Consider the following 18,561-nt stretch of genomic DNA (forward strand, 5'->3'; position numbering starts at 1 on the left):
TCTAAAAAACAATGTGCCAACACGTGGTAAGCAAATTGGAAGCTGAACGGTTTTTATAAATATATTGATGATGATACTTTTGTTGAGAATTGAGTTCCAGAAGTGGTTAAGCGGCTAAATTAAGGTGTACTATACTTAATAATTAGTATGTAACCCGTGCACTGGTTGCTCCGCTCGGCTGCACTATATTTATTTCTTTTCTTTAGTAGCAAAATTGTGATTTGATTAAGTAAATTTATTTGTTAAACGTTATAATTTAGAATTTGAAATAATATATCAATTTTGAGAGTGTTGCAATAATAATTGATACAAAATTGTATAAGAGGCTATGGTCACATGCTATGTATTAAGCACCCTTGGGGGGGTGGGGGAATTACATTCTAATCACGTTAAGTGGAAAATGATTGCTCCAAGATTGTACAGAAAACAGATTAAAAATATATATCATGTTAAAAGGCAATTGGATTTATCAGCAAGGACCAAAACAAAATATGTATTAGACCATGTACAACATATCCAAAATTCACGAGAAAAAAGAAAAAAATAAAAAACAAAGTCTTTGCTTAAGGGTGATGCCATCTAGCCAATCCCAGATGTCAAACTCTATTGTGTTAATAACCTTTGCACTGCATAGAATAGACACTGATGAATGAATCCATCAAACAATTAAATCCATCCAACTATTTGCATAGATTAGACACTACAAAGATTATGTATAGCTCTTCAAGTATTTTGTTATAGCTTATCTTCAGTTAAAAGTATTAAGTCCAACTAACCTCATAATCCTTCTGTAGAGGTATTAGAGCAGCAACCAGTGACTTTGGATTAGGATGCTCTCGTGGTTCAGATTGCAAACTCATATCTTTATGTTATCTAGGGTGATTAATTTTTGTTTCATCCTATAGCTCCAAAGTAACAGCAAAATCAAGTTCTTAGCTCTAATTAGGCATTTAAATTCATTTATAAAAATGAGCGTGGTAGACAAAATACTCCAACAGTGATTCCTATGTAACATCACAATAATATGGTTTACTCCAACTGTTTTAGAATAGATGAAGAAAATTGAAAGAAATATGAATAATAATATTCTCAAAAAAAATGGAGGAAAACTAAAAAGAGAGAATAAAACCAGGTTCTTAGCCAAGAGAGGAAAGAAATAATATAAAAAAACCTATTCCTCAAAAACAAAATCTGAATCACAACAGCCAGCACAATCAAGTTGTTAACCAATGGGAAAAAAGATTAAGATATATAAAGGATTGTCTTATCTTTGGAGAAGAAATTGAATGACGCAACAAATCCAGTTTTTTACTTCGCAAAAGTTAGCAACGCATATAAATCCCTCACTGTCAATTCTAGGCATTGCTTTCATCTTATTTGATGGATGTTCAAAGCTCATGAGACCATGCTCACTATGAAACATACCCCCTGCATTTTAACACCAGTAAAGCATTAAATTCCACACACAAGTTACCCTTTGAAATGTATTTTACTATTTGTGTTAGTTACCCTGATAAGAATTAGTAATTTCAATGGTGGTTTACATATCAGTTGGAACCCAATCTGGCCATTAGAATCCTGCTCAAACAAACAAATTAATAATCAGTCCCAGAAACCACACACCATTTATAAATTGCCAAACCACACATATTGCCAAGTTTAGATCAAGAAATTAGAGACTTACAAATGTTACAAAAGTTGTCATAGATCATAAATCCAAGACTGTCTTGAAGTTCCTTGAGGACCTGATCAGCAGGGTATGGACCCCAGTCGTGAAGAGTTTGATATGCTTCGGTGATAAACATGACCTCATTTGTTCCCTTTGATAGCCCATACTGCTTGAGAAAGCATTGGAGGAATTGTTGGATATGAAATTTTCAAGAGTTGTATATCAATAATTATATATTGGCCATGAGAGGAACCTTATAAAGAATATGCTCCAAACTAAATAAGTTAGATAAGTAGTCAGGGATGATGATTATATGACAATTTACCCCATGCAAATATCGAAAATACCAAAGATTTAACGCTATAAATAATATGTGTATTTCTATTTATAAATTTCAACTTGCTCACCTTGAATTTGAAATGCCAGAAGCTGGAGGAGGAAAAAAAGCAATTGAAGAAAAAGTCAAGCAAGTTAATGGAAAGAGGCAGATTCAAAAAAAGTGTGAAGGCAAACAAACAAAACTCAATAGACTGGGAAGATGTAGAAAAATGGGTTTAGGAGGTCCTTTTTATAGTGTTGTGAGAAGAGAATTACCATAAGAAATGGTTTAAATTGATAAATTTACCCTCCACCATCCTTCAGTTACAATTAACCTAAACTTACTCTAATATTGTTGGTAGTAATAGTAATAGTTAGTAGGGAGATTTGAATTCAAGATTTAACAACATTTTTAATTTGCCTCGAAAAGATCCATCCATTATTACTGCCAACTTTGTTGTGCTTTATTTGTTGTTTTTTAAACTCATGTCCTTATCCATTTTCCCCACTCGATTCGTACCCAGGTCCAGTTCTAGTATTAATTTTGCTACCCCTTTAAATAATCCATTTGTTTAAGCAGCCTTAGTATTTTGTGGCTCCCGTAGTATTTGACTCAATGTTGTTGTCTCAACCTCTCAAATGCTGATAGGATTGTTTAATAAAAAAGTGTTATGGTTAGTAGTTTAGTAACATTGCAGAAGTGTTATTAGTAGTAATATATTTGGAAAAGGCTTTTGTTGTTGAATGACTGAATTGAACACAAAGACACAACAAAATTCTAGTGGCAATAGCACTTAGACAAACCCAAGGAAGCAAGCTTATGTGTCAACATGCCGAAAACAAAAAGGAAAAAACATTAATTAAGTGAATATATGAACCAAGGAGGTAGTGTCTTAGCATCTGAGATAACAATCAAAAGATAGCACAGATCAAATATATTACATAACATAAACAATAGTAGCAGCTTGAATTTAGAAAGAAAAAAAAGGTAAAAACTTTTCAAAACTCATCCAATGATACAATTGTATCATTTGAAGCATAAAACTCACCTAGACTGGACATCTTCCTTTCCCTTATCGTAAGACACAGGAAATCCCAGCGTTCGCTCTCGTCATCACAGCATAAAAAATGACCTTCAGCTACAACCTACATAATAATAATAACAATAATTAAACAAAACCAAAAAATCACACAAACTAACAAACCCTAATTGGAATTGGAATAATAAAAGAGAGAGTAGAAATTTGTTAAAAACTTCACTTTTGTAGCCCACTCAACAAAGCAACAACTGATATCTTAAAAAATTGAAACTCATGTACCCATGATTCTGTTTTTATTTTCTGGTAAAAAATTGGAGAATGAAAGTTAGAAAGTGAAAAAAAAAAGTAAAGACCTGCAAGTAGGAGAGAAGGCATTGGGAACCCCAAAAATGATGACCTTCTTGCTACTGGTTGGGTTGTGGTAATTAGGTTATCTTGTGAAGTAACTTCAAATTATAACAACTTAAATGTTATAAACAAATAACTATTTTTTTTCTTTCAATTTGGTATATTTTAAAATCAAAATTTGACAAATGAATAACATTATAAACTACAAAGATACTATTATTATTCTTGTTTTAAAATGTGTTTCCACTAGTGGATAAATCTTTGGCCTGTGTTATAAATAGGACTTGTACCTAAGTAGGCATGCAACGACACCATGAACACTATCTTCTGGTGCTCATTTCTTATTAGATTTTGTCCAACCCAAAGCCTAATACCAAAAAATGAACAATATACAAAAACTGAAACAAAAAAATTAAACCGAAAAAGACCTTGATTCTAGTAGAAACATTTTGTCAAACACCTCATAAGCAAAACAAATTTCAACAATTAAAATAAGCAAAAGCTTTTAGGTAAGAATAAATTTCATGATTGAAACTAACATGAGTCCCACAGGATACATGTAATGTTTTCAACTTGGGTTGGTATCATGACTAAGTGTTATGTATTGCCAATCTTTGAGATTACCAATGAAATTAGAACTAAGTAGTACACTTTAAAATCAAAATTTGACAAATGAATAACATTATAAACTACAAAGATACTATTATTATTCTTGTTTTAACATGTGTTTCCACTAGTGGACAAATCTTTGGCATGTGTTATAAATAGGACCTGTACCTAAGTAGGCATGCCCTAAGTAGGCATGCAGCGACGTCATGAACACTATCTTCTGGTGCTCATTTCTTATTAGATTTTGTCCAACCCAAAGCCTTGTACCAAAAAATGAATAATATACAAAACTGAAACAAAAAAATTAAACCAAAAAAAACCTTGATTCTAGTAAAAACATTTTGTCAAACACCTCATAAGCAAAACAAATTTAAACAATTAAAATAAGCAAAAACGAGACAGCGGGTGGGTAAGGGTCAGAACAAGAAAGAAAGGAGGAGAGAGAAATGGAGCGAGTTAGAGAGGATTCCCGGCGAAGCTACGCCGGCACCAAGCATGGACAGCACCTCCAGGCTGCTCACGCTAACTGGAGGGAGAGATCGACATCTCAACCTTCTATTTCATGAGGTTCCTAGAAGATGCAACGGAGAAGGATCTTTGGGTCCAATTCAAAAAGTGGGGGGATGTACAGGAGATCTTCATCTCCAAACAAAGAAACAAAGGGGGGAGGAGGTATAGCTTCGTGAGGTTCAGAGGGGTGTCTGATGTGCGTAGATTGGAAAGGCAGCTAGACAACCTTATAGTTGGAGGATTGAAGCTGTATATGAATGTCCCAAAGTACGAAAGAGGAAAGGGGAGACAAGTAGAACACAGAGTAGAACCCAAATCCTAGAGGGACGATAGCAGCCAAGGATCGATAGCAGCTCGACAGAAACAACTGCAACACAGGGTACCTTCCATGTCATATGCGAAGGTAGTGGCCACAAACACAATGACCTTAGGGCAATGGCGAAATCCAGAGAATGCGAGCTCCGGACATGATGGGTCACAGTCATCGGTACACCTCGAGATTCCGACGGGGAACAAACAGTGGTACACCGACGCGTGGGTGGGTCGGCTAAAGAACCTGGTGAGTTTCGACAGAGTTGAAGACGACATCTCCTGGGATATAGCAGGAGACGTGATGCCTAAATACCTAGGGGATGACATGGTCATACTCCTTGGCCTTACTGATACCAGGGTGGAAGAGCTGGCTAAGGAAGAAACTCGGCATGGGTCAACAGTGTTTCACTCGTTGGAGAAATGGAACCCGAAGATGAGAACGGGCTACAGACTAGTCTGGGCTCAGTGTTGGGGCATTCCGTTAATAGCATAGGAAATGGTCCAAATCCGAAAGATCGTGGCTGCGATAGGGGACCTAGTGGAGGTGGATGACGATGTCGACGAGCTTCAAAGGTTGGATAAGGCAAGGGTGCTCATCAGAACCCCATGGAGGCCCATACTCCAACATACAGTCAACGTCCACATTGGCGGCGAGTTATACAAAGTCCACATCATGGAAGAAATCGAGAACGACAACAGAAACTACAGCTGCCATACTTGAAGCACTCTCGGATCATCGGAGGAGATCGATTCCGATGACAGCGACACCAGAACCCCGATCTCGAAGCTGGTCGGAGCACTGGGAACCGACTATGCGCCGAGAAGGACCACCGACAACTCCACCGGTGGGGGATTGACCAAAGGAGACTTGACATTATCTAATGGTCCAACCACTAACGACGAACCAGGGGATAATAAACGTGGTAGGTGGTCACTCTGCACAGACAACAAAACAAGTGTGTCAAGATTGAGAGCTGTAAACGGGACGGAATCAGCAGCGCAACCCAGATTGGAGACAGTGGCATGTCAAGAGAAAGAGGAAACATACAGAGCACAAAAGGAGCATTGTGATGTAAGCAGGGAAGAGAAAGTGGCAGGAGGGATTCACGAAATAGGCAATGATGACCTCGTACGGAGTCAATAGCTAGAAGATGACGAAGGGCCCAATGGGTCATAGCTGGCAACGTGCAACGAAGCACGAGACCCAGGTGCTGTCGATAGTGGGCACACAAATATTGTGGGCCTTACTAGTCACACCACTGCTGAAACATCACACCAACAATGCCTAAGCCCAAAATATAACAAAATGGAAACCCTAGGACCTTGGAAGGTGTACTCGAGAAGTAGGGGGTGTAGAAAGCAGGAGGCCCACAATAGTGGAAGCGTGAATCTAATGGATGCAAATACAAATAAAAACAACCTAAAGCAACCCAAAGTGATTTCTTAGAAAGATTCTACAGCTATCAAGGAACTAAACCACCCATGGGTGAAGTACCTACGAATAGTGCATGTCAAATAGAAAAGGGGGAAGAAACACCAACTAATAACGCTGCTAGCACAGATCACCTACAGGAGGCAAAGCATCATTGGAACATGGCAAAAGAAATGGGGGTGACATGAGACACAAACCATGAAAGCATTATTGACAGAATTTGGGCCATGGAGAACAGAGACAGGAAAGAGGCCGAGAAACTGGGGAATAGGAATGTTGTCCCATGAATATCATATCCTATAATGTAAGAGGGCTAGGGAGGGGGATAAAATGGGCAGCAATCAAGAGACTGGTTAAGAAACACCGAATAGACATGCTATGTCTTCAGGAGACTAAGAGGGAGCAAATTGACAACACAATGTGTCAAGCTCTATGGGGAGATGCTGAAGTCAGCTGGGAAATGCAACCTGCATCAAATACAGCAGGTGGTTTACTGTGCCTTTGGAGTGAGAAGACTTTCAAAGTGGAAAGAAAGGTTACTGGCAGGGGGTTTATTATGCTGGAAGGAGTATGGATTGGCGAGGCTCAGAAGGTCCACATAGTTAACATATATGTTCCATGTGATATTCATAACAAGAGAGTTCTCTGGGATTCTATCAAGCAGCTGAAAAACTTGAGTCCGGATGGCCTATGGTGCTTGTTGGGAGACTTCAATAGTGTCAGAAACCCATCAGAAAGAGTGGGCATGTCCCAGAGGGGGGTAGATGATAGGCTCGTCAGTGAGTTTAATGATTGGATAGCGGATTTAGAAGTAGAAGAGACACCATGTGTGGGGAGAAAATACACGTGGTTCAGGCCAAATGGGGCTGCTAAGAGCAAATTGGATAGAATATTTGTATCTACTGATTGGTTCACTAAATGGCCTGGAGTTACACAATTTATTTTGGACAGGAACTTTTCAGATCATTGTCCCGTTCTGCTCAACTCTAAAAATGTTGATTGGGGGCCCAAACCTTTCAAGATCCTCGACTGCTGGCTTAAAGATAAGTCACTTGGGAATATAGTCAACGAATGCTGGACACAGACACAACAAAGGGGGTGGGGAGGTTTCATGCTCAAAGAAAAGATTAAACGTCTTAAGCAGAGGCTGAAGTTATGGAACAAGGAGCAGTTTGGTGACACATTCAAGAAGGTTCAAGATATAGAGGCTAAACTAAATAAGCTGGAAGACGATACAACCGATAGGCAGTTAACCTCCCAAGAAATTACAAACCGGAAAAGGCTACAGGAAGATTTGTGGACAGTTGCCCAATCACATGAGTCATTAATGAGACAGAAGGCGAGATCAAGATGGATCAAAGAAGGAGATTGTAATTCTCGATATTTCCACCTGCTGCTGAATGCTAACCGAAGAAATAACACAGTGAAAGGTGTGTTCATTGATGGATCCTGGGTCAAAGAACCAACAAGAGTGAAAGAGGAAGTCCGTAGGTTTTTCCAGCAAAGATTCCAAGAACCCGTGCTGTGCAGACCAGAATTGAATGTCATCAGATTTAACAGTATTGGACAGCAACAAAATGAAGTGCTGGTAGGACGCTTTAACGAGGAAAAAATAAAGAGGGCAATATGGGAGTGTGAAAGTGAGAAAAGTCCAGGTCCGGATGGGCTAAACTTCAAGTTCATCAAGTAATTCTGACAGCTTTTGAAACCTGGCATTCTCCGGTTCCTTGATGAATTCCATGCAAATGGGATTTTCCCGAAGGGATGTAATGCCTCATTTATTGCCCTAATCCCTAAGGTGTCTGATCCACAAAGTCTCAATGAATACAGACCTATTTTACTAATAGGTTGTATATATAAGATTATGGCCAAGCTGTTAGCAAATAGATTGAAGAAGGTCATGCCAGACATAATAGATGAAAGACAGTCCGCTTTCATAGGCGGAAGACATTTGCTGCATAGTGTAATCATAGCTAATGAAGTGGTGGAGGAAGCAAAAAGGGGTCAAAAGTCATGCATCATGTTCAAAGTAGATTATGAAAGGGCATACGACTCTGTCTCGTGGGATTTTCTAACATACATGTTACGGAGACTGGGGTTCTGCACTAAATGGATCCATTGGATTGAGGGCTGCCTCAAATCTGTCTCGGTTTCAATACTGGTAAACGGCAGCCCCACCTCCGAATTTATTCCACAAAGAGGTATTAGACAAGGAGATCCACTAGCGCCCCTATTGTTCAACATTGTAGCGGAAGCCTTAACCGGATTCGTGAGAGAAGCAGTGGACAAGAAGCTATTCATTGAATTTTTAGTGGGGAAAAACAATGTTGCAGTTAGCATCCTACAATACGTTGATGACACTATATTTTTTGGTGAGGCCACAATGCAAAATGTGAAGGTAATCAAAGCGATCCTGAGGAATTTTGAACTTGCATCAGGCCTCAAAATAAATTTTACGAAAAGTTGTTTCGGGGCAGTTGGGAAATCTGATCAGTGTTATATCCTCCACACTTAATCAACATTTGATAGATTATCCAACCCCGAGCAATCTTAGTTATTGGTGGGGCTTCGGTTCGTTAACTGGTATTTGTTTAGTCATTCAGATAGTGACTGGCATTTTTTTAGCTATGCATTACACACCTAATGTGGATCTAGCTTTCAACAGCATAGAACACGTTATGAGAGATGTTGAGGGGGGCTGGTTGCTCCGTTATATGCATGCTAATGGGGCAAGTATGTTTCTCATTGTGGTTCACCTTCATATTTTTCGTGGTCTATATCATGCGAGTTATAGCAGTCCTAGGGAATTTGTTCGGTGTCTCGGAGTTGATAAAGGAGGCTGTTGAGTATCTGAATTGCAGAATTCTATCCATGTCGTTCACATATTTGGGCATTCCTATTGGGGCAAACCCAAGGTGTAGCGAGTTGTGGGATCCGGTCATTAGAAAGTGTGAGAGAAAATTAACTAGATGGAAACAAAGATACCTATTCTTTGGGGGGAGAGTGACCCTTATACAGTCAATCCTGACATCTATCCCCATTTATTTTTTCTCATTTTTCAGGGTACCCAGCAGAATAGTGGACAAGCTGGTCAGCATTTAGCGCAGATTTTTATGGGGAGGAGAAATGAAGCAAAGGAAGATTGCTTGGGTCAAATGGGAAACAGTTTTTCTTCCAAAAGAAAAGGGGGGCCTGGGCATAAAAGATCTCAAGACATTTAACAAATCACTACTTGAAAAGTGGAGGTGGGACCTGTTTCAACAACATAGGGAATTATGGGCTAGAATAATGGACTCAAAATATGGTGGCTGGAGATCACTGGCTGAAGGAAAAAGAGGCAGCAATGAATCACTGTGGTGGCAAAACCTAATGGCGGTGACTCATGAACAACAGCTGAATAATGTCCTTCAAAATGGAACGGCATGGAGAGTGGGGTGTGGAGATAAGACTAGATTTTGGGAGGACGGCTAGTGATGGTGAAGCATTAATGACAAAATACCCCAAGTTGTATCAAATCTCATGTCGGCAACAAAAACTCATTCAGCAGTTGGGTAGCTACACAGAAACAGCCTGGGAATGGAACCTTACAGAGAAGACCCTTATTTGATAATGAAGTTGATTCGGCTATCGGATTTCTGGGGGAGATATCACAGATAGCAAGTTAGCAACATACAGCAGACAGCTGGCTGTGGAAACCTGACCCCAATGGCCATTACTCCACAAAGAGTGCATATAATTTGCTGTAGGGAGAAACAACGGAGGAGAAACAGCGGAGGAGAACCTAGATGGAGCACTTGAGGACCTATGGAAGCTAAGGATCCCAGCTAAAGCATCAATCTTTGCTTGGAGGCTAATTAGAGATCGGTTGCCAACTAAGTCCAACTTGCGAAGGAGACATGTAGAGGTAAATGATTTAGTGTGCCCTTTTTGCAGAAATAAGGAGGAGGATGCAACTCACTTATTCTTCTACTGTATCAAAACACAACCTTTATGGTGGGAATCTTTATCTTGGATCAACACCTCGGGTGCATTCCCTATACATCCGAGGCAACATTTTTTGCAGCATGGAAATGGGATGAATGGAGGGATAATATACAACAAATGGAAGTGTCGGTGGGTAGCTTTAACTTGGACTATTTGGCAGCAAAGGAACAGGGTCATTTTCTCGAATGAAACATTCAATGAAAGCAAGTTGATGGACGATGCACTGCTCCTAGTCTGGACATGGCTCAGAGCAATAGAAAAAGATTTTGTTATGCATTTTAACCACTGGTCCAGTAATCTAATAGTAGGCTTTTGTAACTAGGAGAGGATACCAGCTGATGGATATTGTAGCAGTATATAAGGTGATTAGCTTGGTTCCTATCAGACTGAAATAAGTCTGACTATCGGAACCAGCTGTCTACCTAAACTCATTGTAATTTTAGTACCACTGGTACTTATATATATAATTACTTTTGCTGAGCAAAAAAAAAAAAGAAGCAAAAACGAGACTAATTTTAGGTAAAAATAATTTTTATGTTTGAAACAAAGCATAAAATTATAATCAACTTACCATTGCAGAGAATTTCAACCTCAAATGGGGTTCTTTCCTGTTCGGGAGCTAGGGAGTAAGCATGGAGAAAACCATTTTATGGTTCAGAAAATTAACTTAAGAAAACCAACCAAAAGCTCAGAACTGAAAAGAAAATATTATCATTGCATTATATTCAACTCTATTAATTATATATATATATATATATATATATATATATATATATATATATATATATATATATATATATATATATAGTCATTCTTAACTTAAATGACAGGAATAAATCATTCTCGGTTTTTATTCATTATGCTTTAAGCTACTTTTACTCGATGCCTTTTTCAATTTTCAATCAACACAAATAATTAACACAAATATACTTGAAACAGAAATTGCATTTGTGATAACTGCATTTGAAAGAGTTCAGATTGATCTCCATTTTGAGTGAGGGAACCAACTGCAGAAATGAATGACACACAGACTCAAAAAAGTCGTAACTTCAAATATGTAAGAAAACCTAAGTATAGGAAACAGAATATGCAAAACACATTTAGATCAGAAAAAAATGTATGGGTCCTTTTCGAGAAAATGCAAAATAGAGTTACAATTTTGGAACAGATTATGTGAAAGCATAGGTGAGTTGAAATCTCTATGTTATTACCCTCAAAACAAAGAAAACGAAAACTCTATGAAACTCCGAAAACCTAAAACTTTTTTTAAAAATTAAAAAAAAAAAAAAAAACAAAATGGAAAGAAAGTTTTTGGAATGTCTAACCGAAGCTCCACTCAGTGGGTAATGTTGCCAAGCCTTGATCTTGGTTGTTGTATAGGCAAAGCAAAAATCCTTCAATTTGAGCTTTCTCCTCAAATTCTTCAAAGTTCAACTTTTCTCCTTCTTTTTCTCCTTCAATTTTGTGTCCCCCCTCTCTCTCATTCTTTTCCTCCATTGAAGTTTCCTCTCTAACCTTATCCAAGACACTCTTGGTGGTGAAATTCCTCCTTCCATGGCTTATTTCCTAGTGGATGACACCTCCTTTCACCTCTTCTCCTTTATCTTCCGTTGCATCTCCATGGTTGAAAATAAACATTGAAGGACCTCATTGAAGCTCAAAGATCCACTCTCCATAGAGGCTTCTCAAGTAAGCTTTCATCAAGTGAGTATGATTTGAAAGGACCACAGAAGAGAGATAAGGAGAGCAGGAGATGGGAGAAGAAAGGGACAAGGTTGGAGAATTTTTAATTTTGATTTTTGAAAGATTACTAGAAAAAGGATGAGTAGAAAAAACTGAAAAGACAAAAAAACCAATAAAGTTAACACGTGACACTCAACTAAAAAAGGACAAAATGGAGTTTTTACCGGCCTAAAGAATGAATAGATAGATAATAGATTAAGTAAAACTGCCAGAGGAAAAATAATAGGCCTACCATTTGGTCAATATGTCATGAACGTTGACTATATTCACAAAGTTATGAATCTAATAGTAGAAATGAAATTCAATGTAATTCTTAAATCAAAACTATTCCATATAATGAATTAATCTTTTGGATTAAACTTTTCCCAGGTTATATAATATTTATTTTTTTACCCTTACATTGACCTCCCTCCTTACAAGAGGATACAAGGTAATGTTTTTAAAACCTTAAAGAGGTGTGTGTAACATAAAAATGTGTGTAATTTAATAAAGCCCCGTCGGATAAAAAAAAGTACGGATATTTTATGCAATTTGATAAAACCTAAAGAGTGTGCCAATATAATTGCTCAAAGAGTTAGGTGGCTAAAATAAGATGCAACGTACTAAATACTCAGATAAATACTTTCTCACTGGTGGCACCTTCTACTAGAGTTTTAGAGAATATCCACGAAGACCATAGAAGGAATGGCTAGCCTTTGATTGGTTTCATGTTCATTTGGCTTTAAATTGGCTCATTTTTAATATGCTTGTCTTGTTGCCCAAATGTTATCTTAGCCATCTATTTTTTATTTTTATATATGCATAAATCAACGGCTTCAAACACCCCTAGATTGCTAGCATTGCCCTGGTTTTCTAGCTCCTTCATTCATAATTGTTTAACTTTGTGTACATAACTAGAGAGAGAGAGAGGGAGATGATATAAGGGGCATGAAGATAAGGCTAGAAAGACGCAAAAGGAGCACATGTTGATTCTGAATTGAAATATAACTTGTAACTTTCAAAAGCTCTTTGAGTTGCGTATATACTACCATTTCTAATAGCTAAGATAGCAGATTTTCACAAAGTGGAGCATGGAGAATGTACAATTCATACATGGAATGAGTAAGTCAATCATCAGCATCACTTCCAGCTGCAAGAGCTTCTTGAACTGCCAAGAAGAGGTTGTCAGCAGGTCCCAACACCTTAAACCTACTCAATAACAAAGCACTTTCCATCAAAATGTGAAATAATGAATTCTTTCTATTGACACCATTTTTAAAAGGGGCAAAATTTGGATGTATTTTCTTATGTGCTTTTTTTTTATGTTGTTTTCTTATTAGAATCAGTGTTAAACCTTTATTATGCAAATTATCAAGGTAAAACTCCAATTCTGATTCGAAAAACAGTATCAAAAGCACCTAAGGAACTACATCTAAGTTTTTCCCTTTTAAAAACTTAAAAGACAAAGATAAAACAAATGCTGTAGAGTGTGCCTAAACATAGAATAACTGGCTGGTTACATTTCAAGGATAAACTTTCCTTCTTTGTACTTCTGATTCTGCTCATGAACAACCTCCTAAAATAAAACAAAGTAAAAAATTTTGAGAACAAAAATCTCCCAATGCCAATTGCATTTTGATAAGTAGACAAATAAATCGCAAAACATGCATGTTACAAACTAGTCCTTACATATCTCCATCCAAGAATGGACCCACATGCAACGCAGAATATGTCAACGACAGTTTTCAATCCGGAGAGCATCATCCGTTCTTCTTTCTCGCCAAAAGTGACATTTACACTGTCATTACATAAAAATAACAAGAAGTTATTGGAATTTTGAAGCACTCGAATATAACAATAATAATGATCTTAAGTTTTCAATTTTCATCCAGTAGCAATTGCACCATTGGTGAATTAAAGATTTAGGGAGGATAGAGAAGTAAAAGTTTTTCTCAAAGATTGCAAATTCTACAAGAAATTAACTTTCAATTTCTATAGAAAAACAAATTTATTAGCAGTAAAAGAGGGGGAAAATGCAACTAGAGCCGCCATGCATAACTATATTGGCTATACACATATTGGCACAACAATCTTAAACGAATAAAGGTTCAACATCAGCACCTACTAATGCTTATGTTAATGTGGTAGTGATAAAGTCAAATAACACTCACACTTTATCAAAAAGATGAGCCATCCCATGCCTGCAAATGAAAGACTAAGAGAAAAGCAGGGTTAGATTGTGTGCAAGTTACAAATTTTACTCATACATTTAGTTTGCATGATGAACTGTATAGTTAAGGATTAAGAAACACATTTGCAAGTGGCAACAAAGGGAAGGTGGAAGCGGAACACCAACTATTCTAATAGTTCCCAAAACCTCTCTTTCATTTAACATACTGAGTTTGCCAGGGCAAACATATAAGAGAAGGCATCAATCAGGTACCATTATCAGGGAAGAGAATAATTTTAATGATCTAGAAGTTTATGTGAAGACATTTTATCAAAAAGTTTAAACAAGTTCAGATAGGGATGTTAAATGACAAAAAGATTTTACCAAGTCACCTAGGACTGGGAGCAGGGACATTCAAATATAATTGAAAAAGTCGTATTAGTAAATTTGATCAAAGGGTCAATATTTAGAAGTCTTTCAAGATATTTGGTTTATTTGAAAAAAGTCTTTCCAAACACTTCATCCTCAAATCTGTACATTGTGGTTTCTGATTCATTTATTTATTGCCTTGCCATGCCCAGTATGGCAATTAAGAATAACACTATACTATCTATTTACATGACTGCACAAATTACAACCTTCCTCAAAAAGAATAAAACTATATCATTATCGAATCAAGAAATTCATCTATGCAAGAAAACTTGTAGCTCAGCATTTGATCTGAATGAAAATAACACAATCGGCATGCCATTACAAGTATGAACTAATACGGTTTCACCCAAAAAAGAACTCAAACAACTGACACTTTATCACTCTCCAAACACATTTATAATTAGTCCAAATAGCATATCCTTCCACAGCCAAAGAATCACACAACAGAAGAGTATAATGTATCGACCCAACACAATCAAAAACCAAAAGCACAGACACGTGATGTCACTCAAACACAATCCTTCCACAGCCAAAGAATCACACAACAGCAGAGTATAACGTATTGACCCAACACAACACCACCAACCCCGCCCCCCCCCCCCGCAAAAAAAAGGGAGGGGGCGACCAACACAGAAAAAATGTAACATGACATGGACATATATATAAGAAACACAAATGTATAAGTACTACTGATGGTTATAAGTAGAACATCAAAATAAGAATGTTCCTACTAGCAGTGCTTGCCATTCTGAGTGTTGGCATTGAAAATGTTTGAGACAGATACTGTTTAGAAAATATATTAATTGGCACGTACATCTTATCTAATATTTTTTATCCCCCACTTGAGATGATCATATCCTATGTTCTTCTATTGCCACCCTCCCTTTGGGGTGAATCACCACATCCCTCTCATCATGATCAACCAGCAAGGAACATCACATAAAAGCCTTACATATATATCAACTAGTTATCTAGCAAAACCCCCAACTATCCTTTAAAAAATTGTAAAATCGAGTACCAAGAAATAAAAAATAATGTTTCATGGAAGGAAAAAAAACAGGGAGAAAAAGATTAAAAACCCTGGAAATGACATCATCCTCAAGAGCAAAATGTGTTCGGCAGTGTTTGCAGCTATAGAAGTCTCCTTCAAGATTGATCAAGAAAAGCCTTCCCATGTCTCCCTTTACACCAATCTATCAACTTGAAACCCCACAAAACAGTCAAGCCAAATTCTTCACAAAACCACCAAACAAGAAGAATTAAAAAAAAAAACAAATAATAAATTAAAAAATTACCAACCCAGAAAGGAAAATTAGAAAACAAAGAGAACCCAGTTAGTGTCAGCCCCAGAAAATTACCCCGGTTATGTAATAATACGAAATTGAGATTGAAAACATGCAACGTAATTATGTAACCGACCCAACAAGCCAAAAAAAATTTTGAAATAAGAAAAACGTGAATGTGAATGAGAAAATGCGGTTACCTAGAAAGAGAAAGAGTAGAGAGGGTGGTTTTGTGGGCAATGCAATGAATGGGTCTCCGAAGTTTGGCGTTTGTTAATTGCAAATGTGAAAATGAAAGGGTTGCACTTTGGCCTTGATGGGAATGATCAACGATGCCACTCGTTATAAACTTTGTGAGCACTCTTCCAAGGCACACATGTCTCTCTGCTATGATGCTAATTGCTATTCGGAATTGCTTTTTATTTTTATTTTCATTCTTTTGACATGCTGTGTCATCCATCTTTTTCATTATAAAAAAATTATATTTTAAACTTATTTAGAATATATTGCCATGTAATTATGACTTAGTATTAGGTAATAAAAAATAATTTATTTTTACTATAACAAATACTTTAAACACCATATCTAAAATAATTTGAGTATCAAATATTCCGAAAAAGTCAAGTCATATTAAAGTTGGTTATCAAGATCTCAAAAAAATTACTCAATAGAGTTGAGTGAAGTGATGAAAATATAAGCTGTCTAAGTCAACAATAAAAAATGTTATAAATATATTAGAGTTGAGTGAAGTGATTTGGAGATGAATCAAGCCAAAGTTAAAGTTGTTGGACATGTAATACCTCACGTGAATTACATCCAAATGAGAGGGATGAGACTTTGTAGGTATGAAATTGTATAATTGAAAATGACTTAAATGAATTAATTGGTATTATCTACACTAACAAAATGTATTTATTTTTTGGTATTTCATCACACACGAATCCTACAATCAAGCATGTTTGACTTGGAACAATGATAAATTTGATAACTTTCTTGAAAGTTTATCGAAAGAACGTGTGAGTGAGAAAAGAGTACACAAAATGACTATCCAATTGTAATTTATTATATATGATAAATTTATTGACTTTTGAATTATTTTTAAATAATTCACACTGTATTTTATGGTTGATAATATAAGATTATTTTACACTTCAATACAAATATCTCATATTTAAAAATATAGAATATATTTGAGCATTTTTTCTTTATTGCGAGAATATTTTTTTAACAAAAAAATATTTCTTCAATTCGGTCAACCAAGTCCGTAAGTTCCTAGACGACCTGCCTGTGACCGTTTTGAAAAGTTATTAAAACTTGGATTTGGCTAGACAGACGTCTTGGCAAATTAAGCTGAATCGGTTGTGAAGGGGGGAAATTGATCTAATATTCTAATTATATTGATTTTCTCATATTATTTATTATTCAGTTACTAGATTTTGATCCGTACACATTGCATGAGGTTAACAGTTTAAAGTTTTTTATTTAGATTTTGTACTCTGTGTAATGTAATATGTTATATTTTCCTAAAAATATAATTTTATCATAAAAATTTTATACATTAATGTGATATTAAGTAAAATGTTCATCCAAGTGAATTAAGTAAAACAATTTCTACTTGCTCCCACAAATAAATGTGTTATATATTAAATATAATTTATATTTTAATATATTGTCATATATATCAATGTAAAAAAGAAAATTAGACTTTGTTCAAGTAGAAAAAGTCATGAATAATTTATTTACGTGAGAACATAATAAATAAAAAAATAAATAATTATTTGCATAAAAATTAATTTAGAGACACTAATTTTAAGAGGAGAAAATAATAATGATTGTGTTAATATTATAATGAGGATGAATCAACTTACTCAAAGAGTAATTATATCCTCATCATGTATTTTTTTTAAATATAATGATTGTATTAAATCAATAATTTTATCCATTACATTCTAAGAAAATGAATGATGAAGATAAAGAATAACCTCAAAGAGTTATTTTTAGTGTAAGTTAATCTCTCTTCAACATAAAGATATGATTTAATGTAAATCTGATTTGATTATGTTAGATTTTTTTATTTTTTTTAACTTAGCTCAAGTCTAGTCAAATAACTGATTGTTAGTTGACCACATATTTCGACACAACAAATTTTACTTAGGCCTTTCCTAAAAAAAAAACTCAAATCATATTTATAGTTAACATTTGACCTCTTGTTTTGGTCTTAACTGCTTGTGTAAACCTTTGATACCAATATAATTCTTACATCTTTCACTACTTGTCCTATTGTGAGCTACTCACCACTAATTAATTGTCATTATATAACTCTTCAAAATTAGACAAGTGATTGATTCTAAATTACCCACAAACACATCATCTCAAAATCAATTTGGATTAGGTTAGGTTTTATTTTCAAACATGACTCAAGTTTAATCGAATCAACAATTATTGATCGACCACATATTTCGGCTACATGATTCTAAATACCAATACGGGCCTTACATCTTCTGCTACTTGTCATAATGTCAGCTACTAATTATTAACTCTTATTATGGACTCTTAACATTAGCTAAGTTATGGATGCTAAATTTCCCACCAAACACATCATCGGTCACATTAAATTAACTCACATGAAAAGTATAAAACACAAATAATATTCGAATTAGAAATTGACATTAACAAGGTGAGAAATGCATGAAAACTATGTCCAACAAGCAACTAAAAAAATGAAAATATCC

At 36.0% G+C, this 18,561-nt stretch overlaps 2 protein-coding genes across 10 annotated transcripts; one reads left to right on the top strand and one right to left on the bottom strand.

Annotated features, from left to right (window-relative positions):
• Positions 1–415: 415 nt before the first annotated feature.
• On the bottom strand, positions 416–16,227 carry LOC100813758 (protein yippee-like At3g08990). 9 transcript variants are annotated; one of them, XM_041011696.1, is made up of 12 exons: positions 16,030–16,227; positions 15,626–15,746; positions 14,116–14,159; positions 13,634–13,742; positions 13,465–13,520; positions 13,058–13,153; positions 10,794–10,841; positions 3,037–3,133; positions 2,077–2,098; positions 1,685–1,835; positions 1,510–1,578; positions 416–1,428 (listed from the first exon to the last, which is right to left on the bottom strand). In XM_041011696.1, exons 2-6 carry the CDS (start codon positions 15,719–15,721, stop codon positions 13,072–13,074), a joined length of 387 nt encoding a protein of 128 aa, XP_040867630.1. In that variant the 5' UTR covers positions 15,722–15,746; positions 16,030–16,227; the 3' UTR covers positions 416–1,428; positions 1,510–1,578; positions 1,685–1,835; positions 2,077–2,098; positions 3,037–3,133; positions 10,794–10,841; positions 13,058–13,071. The 9 variants fall into 9 exon arrangements, with proteins under 9 accessions (XP_040867630.1, XP_014626381.1, XP_014626385.1 ...); XM_014770895.2 differs by lacking the exons at positions 2,077–2,098; positions 10,794–10,841 and having other exon boundaries at positions 416–626; positions 777–1,428; XM_014770899.3 differs by lacking the exon at positions 10,794–10,841.
• LOC121173965 (uncharacterized) lies at positions 6,612–7,928 on the top strand. The gene has a single exon (XM_041011831.1). The coding sequence runs from the start codon at positions 6,612–6,614 to the stop codon at positions 7,926–7,928; it is 1,317 nt and encodes a 438-aa protein (XP_040867765.1).
• Positions 16,228–18,561: the final 2,334 nt, after the last annotated feature.

Source organism: Glycine max, chromosome 18 (genome assembly GCF_000004515.6).
Source record: "Glycine max cultivar Williams 82 chromosome 18, Glycine_max_v4.0, whole genome shotgun sequence".
NCBI classification, from domain to species: Eukaryota; Viridiplantae; Streptophyta; class Magnoliopsida; order Fabales; family Fabaceae; genus Glycine; species Glycine max.

What these genes read in the sequence shown, in the direction of transcription:
- LOC121173965 (XM_041011831.1), top strand. Translation starts at nt 6,612, where the DNA reads ATGCTATGTCTTCAGGAGACTAAGAGGGAGCAAATTGACAACACAATG.
- LOC100813758 (XM_006602598.4), bottom strand. Translation starts at nt 15,721, where the DNA reads ATGGGAAGGCTTTTCTTGATCAATCTTGAAGGAGACTTCTATAGCTGC. An exon ending in GCTCATCTTTTTGATAAAGT is followed by an intron (nt 13,743 to 14,115) that starts GTGAGTGTTATT and finishes ATGTAATGACAG; the next exon opens with TGTAAATGTCACTTTTGGCG. An exon ending in GGAAAGTTTATCCTTGAAAT is followed by an intron (nt 13,154 to 13,464) that starts GTAACCAGCCAG and finishes GTTATTGAGTAG; the next exon opens with GTTTAAGGTGTTGGGACCTG.